This window comes from Meleagris gallopavo, chromosome 23 (assembly GCF_905368555.1).
Source record: "Meleagris gallopavo chromosome 23, MGAL_WU_HG_1.1, whole genome shotgun sequence".
Lineage (NCBI taxonomy): Eukaryota > Metazoa > Chordata > Aves > Galliformes > Phasianidae > Meleagris > Meleagris gallopavo.
Genome location: NC_139426.1, coordinates 2,083,080 through 2,107,393, shown reverse-complemented (window position 1 = coordinate 2,107,393; position 24,314 = coordinate 2,083,080). Strand labels below are relative to the sequence as shown.

Below are 24,314 nucleotides of genomic sequence, written 5' to 3'. Positions count from 1 at the left end.
GTCGTTTTCCCAACTGTCTGCAAGTGCCACAAAATGCTCCCAAAAACAAGGCTTTAAATTCTAATGCAAACAGGGAACAAAGATCTCTCCTGTGAGCTTTATCACGATGCTCACCCACAAGCTGTTGGCTGGGTGTCCCACTCAGGGGTATCCACACCATCAAAATGCTGTAAGAAGTGGAAGGACTGTTCAGGCAAACAGGGACTGTGCCACAAAGTGCTTCATTCACCCCAGCAGGGCAGCCATGGAAAAGAAAACTGCAGAACGGGTCACAGGGAAGGATCCCTGCACTGGGAGGAGGATCTCCTCATTTGTATGCACATACACACGTATGTTAGCTGGCATGTGGTGCTTTCTTCTGGTGCTCATGGCCAGCCATCACCTTGACACTGCTCCAGACAATTCCTCTCCACCCTGCCCCGATGGGAGCAAAGGACGTTTTAAAGAAACACTACTGAGAAAAATATTTTATAAGATAGATTCCTTTGTATTAGCCATCAGTTGATTAACTCCAGGGATCAGCTCAGACACCCTCCTTTTGTAGCCCTGCACCCCTCCCCTGCCCGGCCAGCAAAAAAACCGAACTCTCAATGTAGGGAATAGGTGGGGAAAACAAGAGGGTCAAGAACTTGATCAATCAACAAGTGCTTCTTTTAGAAGCAGCAATATAAAGTCATTCAGACAGTCTGAGGGCACTTCCATGCTATTGACCAGAGAGGCAGCAGTGGCCCCACGCACGTAGATATGATGCATACCTGCAAACACCATGCTCAGTGCCTGCCAAGGCAGCTATCTCCTCCTGCCTTTGTTCTGGGCTGTGCACAGTACAGCATCCAGTTCCTGGGAGGAGTTCCTGTCCTCTCATTCCTACTGCATCCATCTTCAGCATCTCTCAGTAGTAGTCATCCTTCTTGCCATCAGCTCCCTGGATGCCTGCATGGTTCTTCTGCTCTTGGACAAGTTCAAGGTCATCATTGTCATCTACCTCACCACCATGGTCCTCCTGGGTGCAAAGAGAACAGCCAGGAAGGAAAATCAGCAAGGTCCAGCTGGAAAAGAGACCCTAATGCTGCTTCTGAATAGAGCTGTTCTGCCATACCAGCCCAGCTTGGGAAACTCAGGAAAACAGGGAAGAATTCAGTTCTGCTGGGGACCTTTAGGTAATGCTGGCAATGCACCAAAAAGTAGAGTTAAGAAGCCATGTTCATTTAATGAACGCTGAATAGACTAGCATTGCAGTGCAATTTTAACATCTCAGCCTGTTGCATGAGAAGTTATCCTACCTCCATCACATCTAAAACTAGTGTAACAAATTCCACCCATGATGTGCAGCAGGCAGCACAGCATCTCTTGGCACCTTTATGTCCAGACAGTCAGTGCACAAGCCAGGTTCTTATAAAGGACAAGGAGAGCTCCCCTTCTCTGGGGTCCCAAATACAAGGAAGACATGGAGCTGTTGGAGGCCATAGGTATGTGGGTGGGCTCCAGGTTTGTTCTGGAGACTCATCCCATTGAGCAGAGACAAAACTGAAAGCAGTGCTCACGTCTGCTTCCCTAAAAGCTGAGTTGTGGTCAACTCCTGGCTACCAGCATACTCAGGTAACAATTTCACCATAGAGGGAAAGAACGGAAACCTTGGTGTCATACAATTTCTTGTTCCTGATCTTCTTGATAGTCATCCATTGGGTCCTCCTTGGGCTTGACAGGTCTGCCAGCATCCTGGGAAAAATAGAAGGTCAGACACTGTTAGCTCAGCTCCAATCCACTTCCATTCCCTGCAGGGAGACAGCTCTCTGGCACTGATGCTTCAGGTGTGGAAGACACCAGACTACAGCTCAGAGATCAGGCAGTGAAACAACCCCATATCTACTTGTGCTTTCCTTCCCACTGTAGAAGAGGTCTTTGTTCTCCTTCTTGATTACATTGGCTTGGATTTATTTTTTTTAACTTCACTATTGATCGTGATTTTAGAGCCTGACAGATAAAACACTCCTTTTTAAAACAAGCAATGCTCAGCTGCATGTCAAAACTAGCTAACATTTCCCTGATGCAGAGTCTGGCTTCAGATGGCAAGAAGCACTTTACAAGATAAATAGCTTACACCTGCAAGCAGGCAAACAAGAAGTCAGGACTCCTGCACCTTGTCACGGCTGTCAAGTTTGCTGCATGCCTGGGAACAGGGCTTCAACAATCAGAAACAACAGGGCCAGAACAAATTCTGGTATGACCCATTGATCCTTGGGAAAAGGTTTCTCCTGCTTGCCCCATCCCTACAATGGGATTATTAAGTTTCCCTTTGAGCCCTTAAACTCTCTGCCTCCCCCCCTTCACAGCTCAGAGTCTGTCCCTAGCCCCTGCTGGCTGCCCTCATGTCAGTCACCTTCAGTGGCTTCTCCTTAGACTCTTCTTTCACGCTGGGTTCCTTAAACTTCTCCAAACCTCCCACCTTCTCTTCAAAGTCAGGCCTTTCCAGCTCAGCTTCCTCAAACTCATCCTCGCCTTGGTTATTGGGATCCTGGGCAGGATCTGCAGCATCATCTGGCATCTGGACAAGAAAAGCCTCTTGTGAGTACCAGACAAGATATCTACATGGGATGCAGAGGCCAAGATGAGCCCACCCTCACCATCTGGGAAAAGCTGTTGCCCAGAGCCAACACAGATTTCAGGAGAAAGGTCCATCACTATGTGATTAAGAGTACAGGAATATCATTCACCCAGAAGAGACCACTGGTTACTCTTAGCAGTATTCCCCTGCCTTTTCCCCATTCTCTAGTCCTATCTCAATCTTTCATCTGCTCTTTGCAGCTCAGGCTCTTCTCATTTGAGTGGTAATGAAGCTATATAGGAGGCACAGAAGGATCTTGCTGCAGGCTTCGTTTCTCTCTCTAGAGCTGGTTTCTCCTTGGGAGATCAATTCACTGTCAGCACAGAAAGCAAAATAGTTGCAGGGCTGTTTTGCAGCTGACTGCTTTCCCAGAAATATTATCAGTAGGTTCTCTCTTCTGTATTTGACCAGCTTTACAAACATCAAGCAGCTGTTGTCTACAAATTCAGTGGTTCCCTTTTCACACTTCTCTTGAGCTTCAACCTCCTCCAGTACCTTTCTGCCCATTCAGTTCGGATCCAAGACAGTTATCCTCCCACCACACCATATGAAAGAAGTATCAGCCCTCTAAAGAGAACCTGGCACTGTCAGTTCACTGTGCCCATGTCAGCCATCAGCAAATTACCTTCAGTTTTACAGAGAAAATACTCAGCCAGCCATATTATTCCTGCTGCTAAAAGGTTTGTGTTTGCCTCCTTTTTTTTGAAGTGGGGGAACTGAGATGAAGAAGCACATTGAAATCTAAGAAGACAGAGCCAGTGTTGGCTCAGCACTTCACCAGTCATACTTTTAAGCAAGCAAATTAATGGTTTTAACCCCAAAACCCTCCGGAAGCAGACAGAAGTTTGGAGTTGCATGTCTTAAAGACTTCTGGGAAAGCACCTATGAAAGTGGATTTTTATTCAGAAGAAGGAATCCTGATAACAGCACAGCAGTATTTCTTACCATGGGCTCCTGAACAACAGTCTCTTTCTGAGAATGCAAGTTCTCCCTCTCAATCATTCCTGCATCTACAAGGAAGAGAGATAGATATCAGCACAGTCTCTGGATTAAAGACAAAAAGAGAGCAGTGATACAGACTGATCTGGTAATCCTTATAATGCTTACAGGATGCAAGTCATCATTTACAGTAGGATTCTCACAGGAGCCTCAGTTCTCAGCTTCCTTCCCTTCTGCATTCAAGCCCTTTGAGTGCAGCAGAACACCTCAGCAATGTTCTCAGACTGGACTTCTATACCCCAAAGCCCATTTGGCAACCCACTGGCTGGGTAGCTGTAATATTTAATTGCTTTACCCAGACAACATCAAGATCTCTGTGGAAGATACAAGTCTTCCTTTAAACACATGCAGAAAGCTTTTCTAGCTTCCAGCCCTGGCTGGCAATATATTAGTGCTGTACAGTAGAGGATTAGGGAAACCGTACCCATTTCAAGCTCTTCGTTATCCATCCTTTCCTTCTCCCCTTCCTGATCACGCATTTGATTCTCTGCCCCTCTCTTCTGACTGGATGGCTGTGAGCTGCCCTTCTGAGTCTCTTGCCCGGGTCTGGAGTTGAGGTGAAGGCTCTTGGGATAACTGTGCACATCATCCATCTGGGCATTCACTTTGCTGACTATGTCCTTCCAGCTGCAGCAAAGGCACAAAACAAAACAGACCCCACCTCAGCATATGCAGGAGATAATTTCAAAATGCCATTTCAAGACAGCAAACAACATGTAATGCACGCAGAAGTCTGTCCTAATGTAATGCCTCAGCTTTAGCAGCTTTTTGAACCCAGCATATTACCACCACACAAACTTGCAGTAAGAAGCCCAGCCTTCAGGTCAGGTTTCCCTGTTCCAAAGCCGTCAACACGCAAACTGGCCATCAAGAGTCTGTCTGGAATCTGCTGGTCTCAACCACCCCGTGCAAGGGTTCTTGGCATCAGCCACATGGCCTCTTCTGTGATTCAGTGTTACTCTTGGCATTGGTACCTTCTGAGAAAGCTGGCTTATGCACTCATACCACAAATAACACTCAGTGTAAACAACAGCCTCCAGCTGCTCAATAATTCCTTGATGATAGATCCAGGAAAGGAAAAGCATACCATATTCTTTGCCTTTGAGACGTCATTTATCAAAACAAGGCCAATGTTTGCATTTTGTGCTTCACAGAACAGTGACAACATCCTTTCAAGATTTGGAGCAGCCAAAGACAGGCCACTCTGCTGCCCCAGCTTCAGCATTTGCCCTCAGCTGAAGGCAGCACAACATCTGTGCTGTCACTGTGTGCTTGTGCAGATGCTGCCTACTAAAGCAGCGTGACATTACTCTGAGGAAATATCTTCAGACGTCTTCAGAGAACAATCTCTGACCTGAGAAGTTTGCAGGTTAAGTGAACAAACAGAGATACAGGGCAGAAAAGACACAAGTGAAATCTGGCTGATAGTTTGGAACGAAAACCAGAAGTTTCTCCTACACATAAAACAGGAATTATTATTTTTTTTTTCCTCTCAAGTAAACTGAGCAGCTATTACCTGAACACACACAGAGGACAAATAAATTACATAAGGAAGCACTATTTTCAGAGTTAGTTTTTGGATTTTGGCCAGAATTCAATGAATTACAAACTCAGAAAGACATTTTCTTCCTTTTGCAAAGCAGCCTGGTCTTCTGTAAGTACTGCTGAGACAGAAAGTAGTTCCTCCTGTGCCTGTTCAGCAAACAGCACGACAGGATCCTGGAACCTGCCGGGACTCCCAGAACCTGCAGTAACACAAGAACTGCACTGTGGGAGTTGCCCATCTCAATACTGCCAGGGCCACATCACAACCTCCTCTGAAAGCCCCTTCCAGGCAGCTGCCCTCCCCACAGCTTCCCTCAAGGGAACCCAGGAGCAGGTCTGGAGAACACCTTATGCTCTGTGATTAGAAGGAGAAACAGCCTCAGGGTACAGGGAACTTTAATACTCAGGGCTTTAGCTAAGCTCAGAAAATTCTAACCATTCCAAGTTTTGTTTTGTTTTGTTTTAATTGTAAGCCAGCTCTGGTCCCCAGACATGGTTAAAGTAGTTTGCCTTCTCCAGATGAAGCTGAAGTTGATATAAACTACATCATCTCAAGAGCAACTATGCAGGAACATGGGACAAAAGCCTGCATTTTCTGGGGGGATTCTGTCTGTGTCCTCATTTCTGGCATAAGCTTTTGCTGTTTTATCCCATTCCAAATACAGAAGTCTTAGGATCACAGGTCTTGGAGAGCAGAAGGGGGCTTTGCATCACTAACCTTTGCATTTGCACTGGTTTGCTCCCTGTTGAGTGGTGGTTGTCTGGCATCTGGGTTTTCTCAGCAGCAGAAGGTTGTTTCAGATCAGACAGTAACAATCCAGGAGCTTGGCTTTCCTCATGGCTGCTCACCTGAATGCGCATCACCATGTTCACGTCCTGCAGAGAGGGCACACAAATGCTGTCAGGATGTACACAAGCTCTTAATTTTACTGTGTTCTTGTAGACCTCCCCCCTTGCATTTGGGCCAGCAGATCTTTTTCTAGAGAACAACAGACTCAGAAGTGGCCCAGAACAAATTGACAGCCCTGTCCAGCCACCCCCTGCTATGAGAGGTCATTGTCCTTCCACACAGCCAAAAGGAAGTGATTTGAATCCTGCGAGATCTGGAATTCCTTCATCTTGAGTAGCCAAGACAAAAGGAACAGCAAAACCACCTCTTACAAAGAAAAAAGTTGCAATTATAATAGCTACTGTAATTGTAATTTAACTATATGTTAATTGTCATGTTGTCAATTACTGTCCCTTTCTGTGCTCCCTAGCAGAGACCCACAAAATTTACAGCAACTCCCAAGCATTCCCATGGCTGTTCACAGCCCTGAATTCAGATGTGAATCTTCTTACTTCAGTGCAGACCACAGGAAGCAAGCAAGGTTCCCCAGTGAACCGGTTTCCTTTTTCAAGAGAAATGAATGCTGTTCTTTTTTTATACAGGCTTGTGAAGTGAGACAAACTCAGCAGGCCTGCCCAGCGCCCAGACCACAGAGCCTGCTCTCAGGGAAAAAACAAACCCCGGGTCTGCAGAACATACTGGGTTTCCATTTGGCAGGCTGTTCACAGTTCGGGTGAATCGGATGATGTGACCATCCCCATGTCCTGCTGGCCAGGCCGGCGGAGCCTCTGGTGGTGAATTGGCATCTTGCAGTGGGGCCGGGTGGGTGAGGGGCACGTTCACCTGGGACCTGAGGCCATCGTTGCTGTTGGAGCTCCGGCCCTGCAGCACAAGACCATCTGCCTGCTTCCGAACCCCAGAGAGCTGTGATGCCAGCGAGCTCCCTGCAGGGCGATGCTCCGGATTGACTGGGAAAGCCTGCAAAGAAGGAAGGACGAGAGTGAGCTCCAGAAGAAAGGACTGTTCCCCCCAGTTCAAAAGCCCTAGATCATCTGGAGAAGCTCCCAGTTCCCCAGGACCATCACACCTTCTGCCTCGTGAGCTGCAGTTGGCTGTTGCCTGGATCCAGAGGCTGCTCCTTCAGCACCTGGAGCTGCTGCTGCCCCTTCCCTCCTCCTCCTCCTCCTCCTCCTCCTTTGAAGCTTGGCATCTTCTGCAGAGCTTCCTTGAGCTGTCTGAACTCTTCCATCTGGGTCTGAGGGGACAAAAAACAAAGAGAAACCTTACATGATGATAACAGGGCTGAACAATTCCTTGCCGAGTTCTCATGGCCTGTTGTGCAGCTCAGACACACTGCAAAAAAATGACAGCCATGTGACTGGAGATAATCCACAATCATTAATGGAGAACTCAAGTTAGTCTTCAGCTTTCCTTCCAGATCTCACAGATATTCTGCATCCCCCTTTGCCAGTCTTGCATCTTATTTTATTGCAGATTTTTACCTTAGAAACAGTGACACACAACAGCAATGCTATTTACTGCACAAGCCATTAATGTAATTCCTGCTTTTGCACAAAAAAAATCTCGCCATGGCTCTTGTAGGCTCCCTCTCCTCCTGTTCTTCTCATATATATTCACATCAGCTTTTTTTCCTTCTGTGGAGGCATTTCTCTGTAGATATTGTCAGCCCCTCCAAGACGAACACAATTGGCATAATTCCACTTGACAATTCAATTCACTTTGTGAGACAAAAGAAAAATCAATTCTCTTGGACTGTTCAACAAACACAACGCTTTTCTCTCTACTGCAGCATATTTCCTCCAGCTCCAACCTTGAAAAGTAGAACTTGGAAAAGCTATTCAGGAAAAGCTCCCCGCTCCTACCCCCATTATTTATAGGGAAGCGAGGGGAGAGAGGTTTTTATGTGCTTGCCAAGGTACCTGGGAGTGGACCAGAGTGGGGACTGGGCAGAGCAGGAAAAAGCAGCAAGGGAAGTTTAGCAGGAAATTAATTCCTGAGCAGGCTTTGTTGATTTCAGTTCTTCCCCCTGAAATTTGGCCTTAAGGCAAACACTGAAACAAAATAAAAAGCCAATAAAAAGATCCACCAAAGCTGGAATAAAGAGAGTGAGGAAAAGACAAAAAGCTGTTCAGGGGATGTAGCCCTGGTAAGGGACTGCTTCCAGTCAGAACAACCAAATGGGAGCAAACTGGTGTCATAGAGGGCTGCTGGTATCCCATCCCAGCAAGCTGCATGCACTGTGCTCCATTATCCTGTGCCACATTTTGCCTTTGCACAACAACTGATGTGACAGCTATTGGAGGCTCAGTCCTCTGGGTAGGGCTTGTGGAACACATTTGCATCTCTGATGAATGTACGTGGCATCTAGAGTGCAAACTGCTCCTCTGTAAGCCATCCCCTGTCTGAAGAGGGCCAGAGCAACAAGAGGACCCAGCACAAAGGCACCACAAGGAGGCATGGCTGTGCTGGGAGAGGATGCACGCCCGTGGGGTCCCTAATCCTGCATGTGGCACCCAGCCCCACTAAAGGGGATGTGATCCTTTCACCTTGGTGTTATGAAACACTGATGAGATGCCAGAAAGAAACAATCAGAAAACGGAACAGAAAACTGTAGGATTTAACAGTAGGCTCCTTGAACTCATTGGATCAAGCCCTACTGCTTCCCAAGGAAGCAGAAATAGCAGAGCAGACAGATGGCTGAAGCATGGCTTTGTAACACAACCGTCTGGTACCTTCAGAGTAAGGAGCTGAGCTCTGTCTCCCACTCCCTGGGCAAATCCTTTTACTCTTTGCTCACTTCCACTTTTGGCAAGAAGTGACAGTAAGCTGTTTCTTGCAAATTGCTGTTCCCATTGGTCACAGTGCAGAAGGGGCTGTGCATTAAGGCTGGCAGCACAGAAGCTGCTATCGTGTTCTTCAGTCTGCAAGTATTCAGCTTGGCAGCCTTAACTATCTCCAGCCAAGTTTTCTTAAATACTACTCAGAGTATGTGCAAGTTTGCACACTTGATGTGCTGATTGCCTTCTCTAATGCAGCATGGTAATTTGGATTGGTTCCTCCCAGCTGTGCCCAGTGCAGTACTCAGCAGGAGTAAGCAGCACTGGGTGGGGGCAGAACTTCTGCAGCATGCTGGAAAGGCTGACACAACCTCCAGAGCATGAGCACAACACCATACCAAGTGAACTCCATGCTCTTCTTCTAACACTGCTTCCACCTGTGCCCCCGGCCTCCAGATACAAAGCCTCACTCCAGCTCTTCTATTATGGAGCTGTGACATCTTATTTACAAAGCTCTTTCTGATACTTTTCAAGGTCTGATGCTCTACTAATGCTTCAAAAGCAGACATGGAAGGAGACTCTTCCTGTTTGTACTCCCAGTTTAGTCAAGGCATTTCTGCATTGGTGTATCACTCTGCAGTTAATTTTATAAGCAGAAGCAATTTGTCATCATTTATGGTGGAAGAATTTGAGATGCAAATAAGTGACAGGAAGCATCCCAAGGTTGGGAATAAGATGGCTCATGCTCATTTGCATATCTTTATTTTCAGCTACTGGGACAGATTCCAGGTTGGAGAATTTTACTTGTCCAGAAAGCCTCTACATGCTCCTCTAGCACTGTCATAGGCAGCTTCCATGTAGGAATAAAGCTGCTAAGTAGGTTTATTATTTAGAGAGTGTTTGATGGTGCACAAAGGCCCCAGTGTACAGCTGTCCCATGTGGCCCTAGATGCCCCTCTGTCCATTACCTGGGCATTAAGTAGCTGAGAGTGAACTTCTTGGTGGGCCTTGCGAAGAAGTTTGCTCTCTTCTCTGAGTTTAAAGACTGTATCTGCAAGAGAAGAACAAATTTCTCTGAGGAGCTGTTTCTGCAATCACAGAGTCTCTTCCTCACCATAAATTCCACTGAAACCTCAGAGCTCCTGAATCCACCCTGCAGATCCAACACAGAGCTTCTCTCCAGCTGCACAGAGAAGCTGAGCCTCGAAAGGATAGTGCAAGCAAAATAAAACCACGCAGGCAACACACAGAAAGCAAACAGGACAACTTAGTCCCCAGGGATGCTCATTCCATGTTGTTAAGTAGCAAGATTGTGCCTTGCAGCTCCCAAACCGGGGTCCTTTCAAGCTCTTTGCATGCTTAGTGCTTCTGTGACAAGACACAATAAACTTCTGTTTCAGTGCCTTGCAGATAATTATGTACCCTCCAATAAATAGAAAGACAGCATCAAAAAAAAATGTCAGCCTTATTTTGGAGCCCGAAGCTCTCTCAAAATATCACCATAACCACGCACACAGTGATTGCTCTGCAAAAAGGCATTGCTGCATCTGCCCGACAAGAAGGGAAGTTTTCCCCATTACAGGACAGAGCTGTAGGCCAAATCACGTGCTTGACTGCAGCTCAACAGTGGCTGAGCTGTTATTACAGTGGTATATCTTTCTTAAACATCCATCCCTGGGACAGGACAGTGCCACTGAGGTTGTGTGCTGTGTCCTTCCCTTGTGGTGAAGACTGTTAATAACAACAGGAACAAAGAGGGCTCCAGGACTGCTACTGCTAAGATCTCTGGCCATGGTGTAGACTTCCCTCAGCCTCCAAGAGAACCAGAGGTCTCTCTGGTGTAGAAGAGATGAAGCCGTTTCACTGAGCCGATGTCTCAGTCACATCTGGGTCTTCAAAGCATGTTCAAAACCTGGAAATCAAAGCCTTCATGCCAAGATAAGAGGCAAAAATGTGAAGTCTTGCTCTGAATGACATCTCCACGGGTTTTTAATCAGTGGCATCAGTAAGACAAAAGGTTCAATTGTAACAGTGGGGTCCATTTATCCCTAGCACAAGCTCAGCAGTGATCAAACCCAACCCTCTGCCTTCAGAACAGGTTGTGCAGGGAAAAATGGAAAGTGCAAAATGAGAGTGGGGGAGCAGCAGAGGACAGGCTGTGCTGGGGTGTGAAATGGCATAAATAGATGGCAATTTTTACAAAGTTGAGGAGAAAATAGATCATAATGCAGTAGGAAGGGGGAGATGCAAACAGGATTAAAAAGACTCCTGTTAGCAACATCAGGAAGCTTCAGCAGGCTCGGCAAGAGCATATGTTAATATCTTGTTAATTAGCAATCAAAAACCACTTCCAGAAGGAGAGATTCAGAAGAATGGGGCACGAATACCCCAACAGCATCACAACCATTGGGCTGCATGTCAGAACAGCATCATCCCCACAGCCTGCATCACATGTGCATAGATTGCTTTGTCAGCAACATGAAAGCTACCCAAAGCTCTGAAGCAAGCTGGGTGACCATGAGGAGCTACTAAACCTAGTTCCACTGCTGAAAACAGCTCCTCGTGCTTCCCTGAGGGCTTCTGCCTTCTTCCTGCACACCTAGGGCAAAGGTTTCCTTTTCATAACTGAACCTAGCACAGATCCCTCAGTTCCACTCTAACAACTTGGAGCAATGTCCTCTACTCAGATCTTTCTCGTTCTTTATTCTACCTGCCAACAGAAGCACGTCTTCCATCACCTCTCCTTGGGACATATTATAAATAGAAAGCATTTATGGAACGTAAGGAAAGAAAACGAGGTATTAGCAACGCTGCTAGTTGTGTGTCTGCCACCTCTCAAGAGACTTCCTTGCTCTTTTGTATGCCACAGTCATCAGTACTTTCTTTTAAGGGAAAAGTTAGTAGCTTTTGAGCTTGAAGCGCAGAAAAGAAATAGGATGAAATAAACAGCTGCCTATTAAGGCAGGCAGAGAATATTAATATATCTCAGCCTTAAGCTGACCTTCCTGACTAGCTTCTGTCTTCACATTGCTTTTCTGAGTGTTATTCTTTCCTGTGGCAGAATTCATTTTCTTACTCCATTGGTAGCTGCATATTTCAAGAAGAGAGATTGAATCACATATACAGGTCTTGCCTGTGCTCAGGGCTGGCACTGCATGCTCACCGTCTCACATAGGTTCTCCTACAGTGTCTGAAGATCTTTTGGGAGCTCTGAAGAACAATCATTGCCCTCTCCCTAGCTCAGATCTTTAGTCTTTTCCCTGCCTAGTGTTTTCTTGGCTCTCCATCATACTCACCTTGCAAATTTGTGACTTCACTATCCTTCTCCTGCTGGAGTTGGGCATACTTCTGGCTATGGGTCTCCAGTGTCTTACGATGTTCGAGTTTCAAGCTATTGTGCTGCAGCTGTAGGTCAATCAGCTGCTTCTTGACATCTTCGTGCTGGTTCTGAATACAAAAAGCATCAAAGTCAGTACAACAAAGGAGAAGAAAAGTAATCTAACTGTTGTCAAGTGTTACTTGAGTGCCTGTTTAATGAGTTGCTTGGGGAGAAGAGGCAGAAGAGCCTCTGGTTCCTCCAATAAGGTAACTAAACATGCCAGAAAAAAGAAAAAAAAAAAAAAAAAAAAAGTGTTCTTGTTGTAGTGTAGGAGGGATGTAAAATGCCAAATAAATTGAAAGAAGGTCTCCTCAGAAGCCACTAAAATGGAAGAGAAGCGTGTGAGCACGTCCACTGCTTCATGGAAGAGAGATGAGGACTCTGGGACACAGCCAAGAACACTCCTACTCCTCCTCAGCACTCAGCTCTGCTGATATCACACCAAATGTCTCTGAAATGCTGTATAAGTCCCAGGTCTTTTCCAGGACAGCATTACCTGCAAGGATGAATGTTTCTGTGGTGCAGGTAGTACCAGCTATACTGTTACAGGAGCAGAGCCACATCTCAGTGCAGCCAGAGATGGGCCCACACTCTTCATGTTAATGTGGGGATCAGATAGCAGGATAACAGGACCCTCACAAGACCACAGACCATATTTGAAGCAGGCCAGAACTCATCTGATAACAGCTTTCCAATGCACTTCTGTCTCCTCCTCTCACCTCTGCAGAGCCCAGTAACACAACACACTGAGACATCCTTTTGCTGAGACCCACTGAACCAGAATTCACCTCCTTTCAGGTTCCCATGGTAACCCAGAGACACTTCCACATGCAGTTTGTCAACACCAATTACATATGCAGATGGATTGGCTCACAGGTGAACCCTGGCCTCTCCACACAGCAGCTCCTCAGAACTCAGGCAGCAATTTCAATTGGCCTTTCCATGAAACAAATGCCTTTCTTCCTTTCTTTCCCCCCCCTTTTTTTTTTTTTTTTTTTTAATTTAGATGCTATCGATGCTGGCATTTATCCCCAGTAAAACAAAGTGTCTGTGTCCTGGGCATTCTCCCCTGGAGCAATTATCCTCAGCTAAAAGAAAAGAAATAACTATGCTCCAAAAATAAATGCAACGCAGAAGAAAAAGCCTTCAGTAAGGAAGGGTTCCAGAGAGAGAACAAAGAGGGTGTTGGGTTCATCAGATCACAGGATCAGGAAGAAAAATAGAGAATTAAAAAAAAAAAGAAAAAAAAAGAAAAGAAAAAAAAAAAGAAAAAAGATTCCTGCTCTTGCTTTCAGAGATTGTGGGTACTTACAGCTCCATCAGAGCTGTGGGCAAAGAGCAGCAAAGGGGAATCAGACTCCTAAAATCATTTGGATGCTAACCATCTCAGAGAAGCCACCAGCACTAGCACGTGAGAATTGGTTTTAACACAAAATCTTAAGCAATTCAAGGAATCTTAAGCCTCATCAGCTCAGGTCAATTAATTTCTGGCCCATATTGTGTCTGATATGCATCATGTCTGTTCCCAGACTGCTCACTGCCAGGAAGAAGAGGGAATACTCATCCTCTGTTAGCAGCAGGAGACTGAGGAGAGAGAATTGCCTTGGCCAAGGTCACCCAGAGCACCTGATCGTGGTCCAGCTTGTTAAGCACCCAGAGCATCTTCATTCCCACGTATGATACTCATGTATGCAAATTTCAGGAGGGACCTAAAGATGCTAAGCTAGTTGGTAGCTGCAGGAGGTCTGGAACATGCTACACGCATGTTGTGCAAACACAGAGCCCACGCCACCATCACCTTTCACTATGACCCTGCACATCACTGCGAGAAATCAGCTCATCTGTGTGAAACAGGGAACCCCACATCTCAACTGGAGGGACTTGTGCCAGTGAGATTTTGCATCCCACATTCCCACTGGAATTTGAGAAGATACAGCTGCTGTACTTCTGCTGCAATTCAGGCACAGCATCTCACCACTGTGCTGGGGAAACGAGCAGGGATGGGAGGAGAGAGAGAGAATGAAATAGAAATCCCTGAAAACCACACATTCCTGCTTCCAGTTTAGAAGGCAGCTTTGTGGGCTGCATCATACAAAAATAGGATCAGTGGTTGAATGCCTTTACCCACAAGCAAAGGAAAGGCACACCTCACTGCAAGTTTCCAGGTTCCTGCAGATTCAGGAAGCTCATGTGAACAATTCTTTGTTTAAAGCCACCACCTCCTTGCCTGCATATTCCAGGAGTGCTAGGAGGCATTCTGCAGAAAGATGTTAAAAGAAAAAATTCCATCTCCACTCAAGAGGGTGAAAGAAGTTATAAGGAGATGAAATCTGGCCCCAGCAGGCAACTGCTCCAGCTGCTATTTTTGGACAGAGCCAAGCCCCTGAGATCAGTCTGCCTGTTGCAGACATTAATCAGACGTAGGTAACTTCACTACAGATCAGAATGACAGCTCAAGAGTCAAGTAAACGTGATCCTTTTTCTCTAAGCAGCAAAAGGCAACTGGAGGCTACAGAGCTATCTGTGGAGCCAAACCTCCACATACAGCACAGTGGCCACACACACAAAAGCCAAATATACCGATGTGGCTTCATATGATCAAAGACTTTCATCTGGGACGTTCAGCTTAACAGGGCTAGTTGCTCCTATTCATTGCTAAATGTCCTCAGTCACCCATTTTTGCCTCCTCAATAATGATCGAGTTGGCAGCAGTATTCCTTGTGAAGAGGATAATCCATGTGGGAAGCATTTTTCACCTGTGCTCCAAAAACAAATATTATTCACAGCTCCATAGCTAGCTACAAGCTGAGCTGAATGCAACATTTCCAGGGGAGAAGCTGCAATCCACCAGACCTCAGTCCCGAGGGTCCATCTTTCTTTCAGCAGCTGTAAATGCAGTTACAAAATAGATGAAAAATTTATTCCAATAAAAGGAAGCAAGAGAAGGGGAGCCAGGATGAAGTGCTCTCACTGTCCCCGTGAGAGAAGCAAGCTGGACCACGCTGCTCATGTTGTAGTTGCTATGAGGACAAAAATGACTGAAGTGTTCCCAGAGCCTGCAGAGCTGGGTAATGCCCAGGAGAGCTGTATTTCCCTCCTCCCAGGGCTGGGATCCAAAGGCAGGCAGCTGGGCGTCCAGCTCTGTTCAGTGGTGCACAATGCTGCTGGAAGTCAGCCTGCTCTCTGAGCCCCAGCACAAAGTCAGTGTTGGGCTGGGAACACTCCAACTTTAGACATTAAGAAAGTCACCAGCAACAAGAGACCACAGTTGCAGTGTGCTAACAAAACCCAACTTTAATCTTATGATACAGTTCAGGTAGGGCACATGATAAGATAAAAACCACTATGAGCCACTCCTACCTGAGCTGCTTATGTTGCCTCAAACATTTTCCTATCTTAGTGAGGCAAGCTGCAGCAAAGAGGCCCATTTTCATGGTAAGGAACACAGAAAGAACATGCTGAACAAAACTCCTGCGTGATAAGCTGCACAAAGACTGCCATTGAAATGAGGTATACACCAAGGCTGTAATCTGATGCAAAGTCCAACAGAACAAATAAGAAAACTCCCATCAACCTGAACAGGCAGGAAGGAACGTGAATCAACACCACAGCGTGGCCTCCTCCCTCTGGGCTGGTACTAGCTGCAGGAAGCCCATGGTCTGTCCCAGGCATCTGTGGTAAGGAACAGCCCAGACCTGCCTTCCAGGGCACTTTCTAACTTGCAGCACACAGTGAGCGCTGGAACCAGACCAGAATCTTACCTTCAGGATCTTGTGCTGGGAACTGAGGGCCCCATATCTGTTCATAGAGTCTTGCTAGGGAAAAATAAATAAGAGTCAATAGTGCCATTAGGTCTCAGAAAAGCCAAAAGCTCAGCCGAGTATGAACACGTCACTTAGTCCTAGAACAGTACTGAGTACAGTGCACATCCTGAACAATCTCCATTTCAACATCTTCCTGTCAACTTTGCCACTCACAGGCCAGTAGAAATCATTTGCCTAGCCCTGGGAAAGAAAATGGATAGGCTTTGCTCATGGCCTTTGTCATCCATGCTCCCTGCAGTATATATTGAATTCAGCTCCCCCAAGACTCTTCTGTACCTCTTCTGTATTCTCTTCTCAGAAGAACTCTTGTTGCCTGCAGCACAGGACTCCCTGCCACACCGACAGCTGACAATCAAGCCTTCCACTGTGCTATCACACGAGAGAATAAGCACAATAGCTCTGGCACAACACAGTATCTCCCTAAGGTGAAAGAGATCTTCCAGCACCAACAGCCTTGCAAAATAAAATCAGCCCAAGTTTTTCTTGCACTTGTCATCTTCAAGACAGCAGCCCCAGCCTTATAAACACGGTAGTACTAAAAAACATTCTTACACATGTCCATGCAAATACACATGCACACCTTGAGGAATAAACTGTACCTACCTTCTCCTTGTTGAGAGCTTCCTGAGCTTCTAATTTGTACACTAAAAAATCTAGAAATGGAAGAGAAGACAATTAAATGAGCAGGGATTTACAAGGACTTGCCTGTGAACATTTAATCTTGTACATCAGCTTTAGAAGATGCATCAGTCTGTGGTGTCCACGTACCACCAAGTGCAGGGATGCCAGCATTGTTAACAAGCCCTTGTAGAGCTCAGCTTCTTCAGATCACTTTTAAGAAGTTTACTATTTCCAAGAAAAAAAGCAGTCTAATACCAGCCATAGCTATCTCTTCTAGAGTGCTCAGACACCACATCGTGGGTGCCATCGCTCACAGATTAGACTGAGAATATAGGCAGGGATATGAGAGAACAGAACCCCAGCCCCCAGCTCACAGACAACAGACAAACCAGCTTGCTATTTCCTATTCACATTCCAGGGATGAGCCTCTCCTGGTGAGTGTTAAGTGACATACACACACTGTGCTGAAGGCAAGAAGTGCCTCTGGATGCCACACGTGCATCTGCCCACAGCTGCTGCACCACTCGTGCCAACTTACCTTCTTTTGTCTTTTTGTGCTCCCCTCGCTCCTTCTGCAAGGATCGCTCCAGTCGGGATCTGTGCTCATACACAACTGGGGAAGCAGAAGGAGGCAGAGCATGAGATAAACCCTGACATTTCTTCCCAGACATTATTCTGCAGGTCATGTGCACAGGGACACACCTGGACCTCGAGTCCTGCCACAGATCAGGCCAGCAAGTGCCCAAGCAATTAGACATGAGAAACGAGCCTCTTTTGTTTCCAATGGGCTTCACAGCTCTTCCTGTCTCTGCACTCAGATTTCACTTAGCAACCCAAGCTGTGAGCTGGATATAGCGGCCAGTGGCTAAACTACGTGTTTATGGGCCAAGTCCAATTCTAGGACTAAGATAACCAGAGACTGCCAAGATTTCTGCTCCACACCAGCAGCATGCAAGAGAGATGTTTTCTCTCCTTCTCCATCCCAACCATTAACTGGCCCTCAAGGACATCAAGGAAGAGTGTGCCAGCAGCTCTCTCTCCCATTAGATACAAAAGAGCATCTGTGCTCTGCACAGAGGAGCAAGAAGATAGAAGGACGAGACTGCTTTGTGCATTGGCCACATGACAAATGGAAGTGCCAGAGAAACCTCCTGATGGATGACGATTTTAATGCACTCTGATGTCTGAATGCTAACAAAGAGCAACTCCTGAGCCACAGCACTCAGCTGCAACCAGAAGCTGCTCCATCCCCTCTGTGCAGAGACTGCCACATAACAGCTTGGGGCTCCAAGCAGTTCAGACACCGGGGCAGTAAAACCTCACCTCCAAAGCCAAGGACACTGGGACAAATCACACCATGGGTGCTGCACAGTGTCCAGGAAAATGAACCAAGGGGATTGATATCATCACACATCCTAGAAGTCAGGCCAGGACACTGTCATAAATAATACTGCAGATCAGCCAGGAATTGCAAGTCTGAGGATCAAATTTAGATCAGAATAGTCCTCCCTACCTTATCACCTACAGGTATCATGCCTCTGCAGACCCTGAAGGAAAACAAAAACCACCCAAAGAAAAGCATCTTGTTGCCACCTCACTCTTTTCTCTCTAGGAAAGGAATTCTAGCCACCCGTCTCCTCAGCTTCCACTTCTGCAAACAAGCAACTATGAAGTTCACAGCTATTCACTGATAAATGGCAGCCCAGCACCAGTCACATCTCATAACCATGTGTGGGTTTTAGCCTTCAGACTCCCTGCAAGCGAAGCAAAACCCAGATGTCAGAGTGAGTTGGCTGTTTCTCACTTTAAATAACTGCCAAGCCTTCAGCAAACCTGCAGGCAGAGCAAGCAGAGAGCAGAGACTGATCACAGCACAGCGACAGGAGCGCCGGGTGCACAAATCCAACACGGCATTGAATGAAGTGGAAAGAAATACTCTCCAATATCTTGCACACAGACTTGCCTCTCTCACAGCCTGTGCTCCCACACCACTTCCTTCAAGAACTTTGGGGAGCTGCTGTTCTGAGTGTTCCGTTGGATCACAAAAGATCCAAGTCTACTACCTTACTAAGGAGACTCACAATGAATGATGTTTTCCTTCCCAGCTGGAAGTGCCTCTTGTGCCCAGAAAGAGAAACCCCAGCTGGTTTAACTCAATGACTTTTAAGCTAAATCATGACACTGGCTGGGTCCAAGGTTGGGATCTCTGCAATACTCTGGTTTACCAGCAACAGATCCGTTGCTATTTACAGTCATCTCCAGCAACAATTGAGAGCCTGAGCAAATTAGGGAAAGAGAAGAGGGATAATTCAAACCAGGAATAATAAGGAGTTGAGACCTAATGATGTTGGTGATGGTAATTCAGTAGTTCAGTTCTTTCCCAAGCCACCTGGAGGCAAAACTCAGCCAGGTAGAGCAGCAGCTGACACACTGAGGGCCCAGTTTCAAAGCACAAGCTGAATCCAAATACCTCAGCATCCTATTGTCCCCCATGGAGCAACCTCAGTACTTCCAGATGGTGACTTTTCCTGGACTGAAATCAAGCATCAGCAGTACAAGGCAGACCAGCTGGCTCTTCCTGGAGTACACTTCTTTTAGATACTGCAGGGACGAGGACTGTTTTTCAGGCTTGCCAGCTTGGGCTCATGGTGAGACAAGCTCAGTTCAACCTCAGAGCGAGGAGCCATCCCCCAGACAGACAATCACACCTAAGCAGTTGCCCCTGAGGTAATCTGCAATGAGCAGACAAGGAGCTGTCATCTCTCCCACTATATCGCCAGGTCTGCACAAACCAGAGAAGTTGGACTGAGCTTTGCAGAGCTCAGCAGCTGCTGCATAAAGCTGTCTTCCTGCTCACCTCTGTAGTGGGACCCAGCAACAGCTCAGCACGCCAAAATGGCACTTATAGCTTCAGCAGACAGGAAGCCAGGAAGTCTTTAACAATTTGCAATCATAAGAGGGAACAGAGGGTGATTGGTGCCTAAAACTAGGCTGGAATCCAGCCAGAACTCAGCACTAAAACACTGTCACCTGCTGACAAATGAGCTAAAAATGCAGAACTTGAACTGCTGAAACAATGAAATCCCACGCAGCGTCCTGCCTTTGGGAAAGGAGGACAGGCCAGGCCTTCCACAGACATGTTCTCATTTTACGAGATCTCAGAGTGCTGGGTGACTCTGCAAAGGGGTTGTTATCTCAGCTGTGCTGAGATAAACATCTGCCAGGGAGCATTTAGGAGATCCAGGAGGAGAGTGATTCCAGCTTCACAGGCAGTTCCAGCTAATCACCTAGAAAAAGCTCTCTTCTCAGTTACCCTCCTTGCTGTAGGCACTGAATACTCCTGCCGGCCTCCATCCCATCGCATCACAGCTGACAACCCACAGCACCACTCACAGAGCATTAGCCATACTCCAGAATCATCCAGAGCACAGAGTTCTCCATGTCCCAGTACTTCCAGCAGTGCCCAGGACCTGGTAAGGAGCCTCCACGTGGTCTCAGACACACCCCCACCCTCACCCAGCAGGGACACCAGTGATACAGGGAGAGAAGAGCCCAGTAGATCACTCCTTGTTGCCATCTGGACCACACTGAGAAGGGAGCAGGTTTCTTTTTGCATGCTGTATTTTACACTACAGCAAGATCAGTAGCTTTGCTCTTATTCTGAGCAAGAGAAGATAAGGCCCATTCCCCAGGCTGTACGTGGGACAGACATGGCTGGTTCAAGACAGCTCCAGACATTCAGCTCTGCTCCCTCCTCCACTCACTTTTCTTTTCTCTTTCAGCCACCATCAGCCCAACCCATGCCCTTTCCAGCTTTATTTACAGAGACAGAAGCATTAATTGCACTCAGATGTATGAAGAATAGTAAAATCCAAAGCACCAAAATCCACCTCATAACAACACATCTTCCTTTAGCAGAGCTGGAAAGATGAATCAGATGCAGAAACAGTTGAAGCCGTGCACCAAGGCAGCGTGGGGCACAAGAGCCCCTAGGGCACAGGCAGTCAGCCACAGCCAGGCATGCAGTGTGCTCCTACCTGCCAAACACTTCTCCCACATCATAAAAAAAAAAAAAAAAAAAAAAAAAGAAGAATCTTTGACTCTTAAAACTGTTGGACAAGTGGCTTCTGAAAATACAAAGCGTATCCATGGCAACAACTGTATTTAGGAATCGGAGGACTTGCAGAGGGTTAGAAACCCCAGCAACAGGCGACAGCACTGCTATTCAAACATATTTGGAGAGGAAAAATACTATGAGCCTGTCTCAGCAGTTGGCTGCAGCCAACAGAAGCGGGGTTCCCTGAGGCTGCTGCTGTCAGCTTGCTCCTGAAGGAGCCAGCCCCTCTCCAGGGCAAGCAAAAGATGCTGACGTACCAGAAAGAATGTGGGCCAGCTCCTGCCCTGCTGGTGTCTGCATCTCAAACACAGGATGCAGGAGGAGATTGCAGGTGCTGTGCAGCACATCAGGAGCTGCAGGTGTCTGAATGCTTCATGGCAGAGTAAGAAGAAATGGAAGCAAACTGTAAGATAACTGCAGTAAGCCCATACACTTGCTAGATTGATTCACAACATTGTCTCCCAAGGAAACATACTTTCAAAAAAACTCAACAAATCCAAAACCACACCAGCACATACATCAAACCTTCCTTCCTGAATTTACAGGTAGGAATGCACAGCCCTGAGCACAGGAAGCTTATATCCAGTGCTCAGTTTGCATCATGACGCTGCGCACAAAACCACCTGAAGAGGCTTAACCCAGAGCCCACGTATCTTGAGCCAAATCCAGGGTATTTCCAGCCATGCAGCTGATAGAAACAATGTCACTTTGTGTGTGAACAGAGGCCATAACAGATACTCTGCATTTGGTTTTAGTCCCAGGAAGAGCTCTGGATTTAAATGCCACAATCTAATCCTACTCATTCTGAGAAAAAAGCCCTAAATGAGTCCCTGACCTCAGGGCACAGGCACTGCATGCCAGCAGCATCGCATCCACATAAGAGCTGTGCTGTAGACACTCCACAACAACCATCCTCCTGCACTACACGCAACCACTGGCTACTAAAGAGTGGATTTCTACCCAGCCCCTCTGCAGTGAGTTCAGCAAAACCCTCTCCAGAGCCCAAGCCCAGCAAGAGGTTCTGGCAGTGTGGCTCTGGCACGGGCAGGAAAAATCAAGCATGCAGATCTGCAGAAGAAGAGAGTTCAGCAGTGGAACAGCATAACCTGTTCTCAGCCTTCGCTACTGGAACATCTCCACAGGCTACAGCATCATTCTCCCACAGGCAGACAGCACTGTAAGCAAGGCAGACCGGTGGGAATATATACACCATGCTTGCTTACCAGCAGCTACCATCAGAGGATTGGGTTTTCCTGCCCTCACTGCTCACCAGCTTGTACCTGGTAAGGGAGCTTGGAAAAGCCCATTCACCACCTTCACTGTTTTCTGTGGATCATTTTTTTCTTTTTTCAAGCACCCAATCAGCCCCCAAATAGACTGGCAAGAGCCACAAACCAATCTCTAGAGAGGATGACAACGGGTTTGTTTCCTTGCAAAGGAAACAGATGAAACTATATGATGACAAACTCTACTGATGGACCCCTTTTGCCTCTTCATTCACTTTCTGGATCCAGAGAGCAGTCAGGTCTCACAGCCTGCCTACATAGGTCCTATTTGCATTTTTCCTGCTCTACATTTAGAATGATGCAGGGTTATCCTTTATGGTCAAAGAGAACTACAGAGAGAAGCAGAACGGGTGTGATGCTGCACTCCCCACTCCAGTAAAATGCTGTTCCCTTCGCTGCTGCGTGCAGCAATTCAGCCTCGAGGCCGTTTAACTCCAGGATGTAAAGCTGGGGGGGAAGAAACAGGGGACAGCATCATCTTAGAGCTCTTCAAAGCCAAAAGACGAATCTCACTCCACGAAGGCCCCCCACTCATCTCTGGGCTGTGCTGGAGCAAAGGAAGCTCAGCAGGCGCACGCAGCCGCTCACTCACCTTGGAGCTGGGCAGACAGTGCTTCCTGCTGCTGTTTGTATTTCTGGGCAAGGGCTTCGGCACTCCTCACCTTCTGCTGCAAGTGGTGGTACAGGAAAGCTCCCGAGCCCAGGCACGCCACTGCCAGCAGGCAAAACCCGGTCTGCAGGAGCCCCTTCTGCCTCCTCGAACACATGCCCGTACCCATGGTGGGGCTGAAGCAAAGCGATGCAGCGCTGCCTCCCTGGCGCTGCTAAAGCATCTGATTCTTTTTTCTCCCCCAAACAGCTCCTTCGCTCCAGAAATCCACAGATCCCTCAGGTTACTCTCTGCAAGATTCGATCCAAGTCTCGCCTTCACTCCTCCCCAGCCCCCGGAGAAGCGGAAGATGCTCCAAAAGCGGTTTACTCCTCATCGCCCGGCGGAGCGCAGCGCAGCCCAACGCCGTTCGAGCCGCGCCGCATCCTTCAGCTGCGAACCGCGGCGGGGTCCGGACCGGGGGGACCCGACGGAGGGGGACCAGGAGGAGGAGGAGTAGCAGAGAAACTTTTGCTTCCCATGTACTGCAGAAGGAGGAGGGGAGGGCTGTCCCACCTCCCCCTCTCCAGCACCGACCGGAAAAAATAAGCCGTGGGATGAGGAGCGCTGCTGCTCCCTCCCCTCTGCTTCCCTCCCCGCCTGCGGCTGCCGGGAGGAAGCGGAGGTCCCGGAGCTGAGAGAGCGTCCTGGGGCTGGGAGTGTGCCCCCAAAGCCGGCACGGAGTCCTCGGCCCCTCCGACCTCTCCTGGCCGCCTGCCGAGCCCACTGCGAGCAGTAAAGCAGACATCCCTGCTCCCACCCGGGAATAATTCGAACCACCAACTTCTCCCACGTGTTTGCTTTCCCCTCCCCTTTATAAACGAGCCGACGAGCCCAAAGCCTACGTGGTGGGCACTTGTTGCTATCAGGAGGGACACCGGCATTAGTTAACAAGGGAAACAGCCTCAAACCTTAAGGTTTTTAAGGGTAGGCTGGCCGGGGCTCTGAGCACCCTGATCTAGCACTACGTGTCCCTGTTCATTGCGGGGAAGTTGGACTAGATGACCTTTAAATGTCCCTTCCAACTCAACTGGTTCTGGGATTCTACATGGGCTGCTTCCTTCTGGCAGATTCCGACCTGTTTTACCCAGGCAGGTGATGATGCTCAGCTGGACAGGGGCAGGAGAGAACAGCCCTCCTGCACAGCACGGCTGTGTGCTGAGCTCAGCTGAAGCCCCCAGGTTTGTAATGAATCTTGCCTGCACCAGCAGCCCAGCTGCCAGGTTGGCTCGTCCCTTATCTGAGCTCAGAAGGACGCTTCCTCTGGAGTTCTGCCAAGTTCCATGTTTCAGGCATCTGGAGAATAAGCAAAAATCACAACAATTAATGCTTCAGCAGTAATTCCCATCTAAGAGTCAGGAACAGTTTTACAAATGTTAATCAAAGGAGCTTTGTGGTACTGCTGGGAAATAGCAGAATGTCTCCATCATCTGCAGATGGGGATACAGAGGTACAGCATCCTGTAAGGTTATGATTTATCCAAAACTACTACGTTTTTAAGTTATTCTTTTCAAGCACTTTCAATGGAGTTGATATATCTTTTGAGGCGAATGCCAGCACGAGGGAGAAACAGCCTACAGGAAAGTGGGTGATTTGGATAACCGTCCTCACTTGTGCACAGCTTCCAGAATTAAATGCACTTTTTACAAAAGGAATTAACTG

At 47.4% G+C, this 24,314-nt stretch overlaps 1 protein-coding gene across 2 annotated transcripts; it reads right to left on the bottom strand.

The window, feature by feature from the left end:
* Positions 1-466: 466 nt before the first annotated feature.
* LOC100540302 (uncharacterized) lies at positions 467-23,253 on the bottom strand. Of its 2 annotated transcripts, none has more exons than XM_085242508.1 (14): positions 22,596-23,253; positions 17,139-17,213; positions 16,583-16,632; positions 15,917-15,970; positions 12,073-12,223; positions 9,745-9,827; positions 7,066-7,233; positions 6,678-6,956; positions 5,868-6,025; positions 4,029-4,231; positions 3,551-3,615; positions 2,381-2,545; positions 1,635-1,719; positions 467-1,003 (listed from the first exon to the last, which is right to left on the bottom strand). In XM_085242508.1, the coding sequence occupies exons 1-13, from the start codon at positions 22,780-22,782 to the stop codon at positions 1,642-1,644; spliced, it is 1,716 nt and encodes a 571-aa protein (XP_085098634.1). In that variant the 5' UTR covers positions 22,783-23,253; the 3' UTR covers positions 467-1,003; positions 1,635-1,641. The 2 variants fall into 2 exon arrangements, with proteins under 2 accessions (XP_085098634.1, XP_085098633.1); XM_085242507.1 differs by having other exon boundaries at positions 1,648-1,719; positions 22,596-23,252.
* Between the last annotated feature and the right edge of the window lie 1,061 nt (positions 23,254-24,314).

What these genes read in the sequence shown, in the direction of transcription:
- LOC100540302 (XM_085242507.1), bottom strand. Translation starts at nt 22,782, where the DNA reads ATGGGTACGGGCATGTGTTCGAGGAGGCAGAAGGGGCTCCTGCAGACC. An exon ending in GCCTGCCAAATGGAAACCCA is followed by an intron (nt 6,026 to 6,677) that starts GTATGTTCTGCA and finishes CCCTCTCTGCAG; the next exon opens with GACGTGAACATGGTGATGCG. An exon ending in AAGATCAGGAACAAGAAATT is followed by an intron (nt 1,004 to 1,647) that starts GTATGACACCAA and finishes CTTTGCACCCAG; the next exon opens with GAGGACCATGGTGGTGAGGT.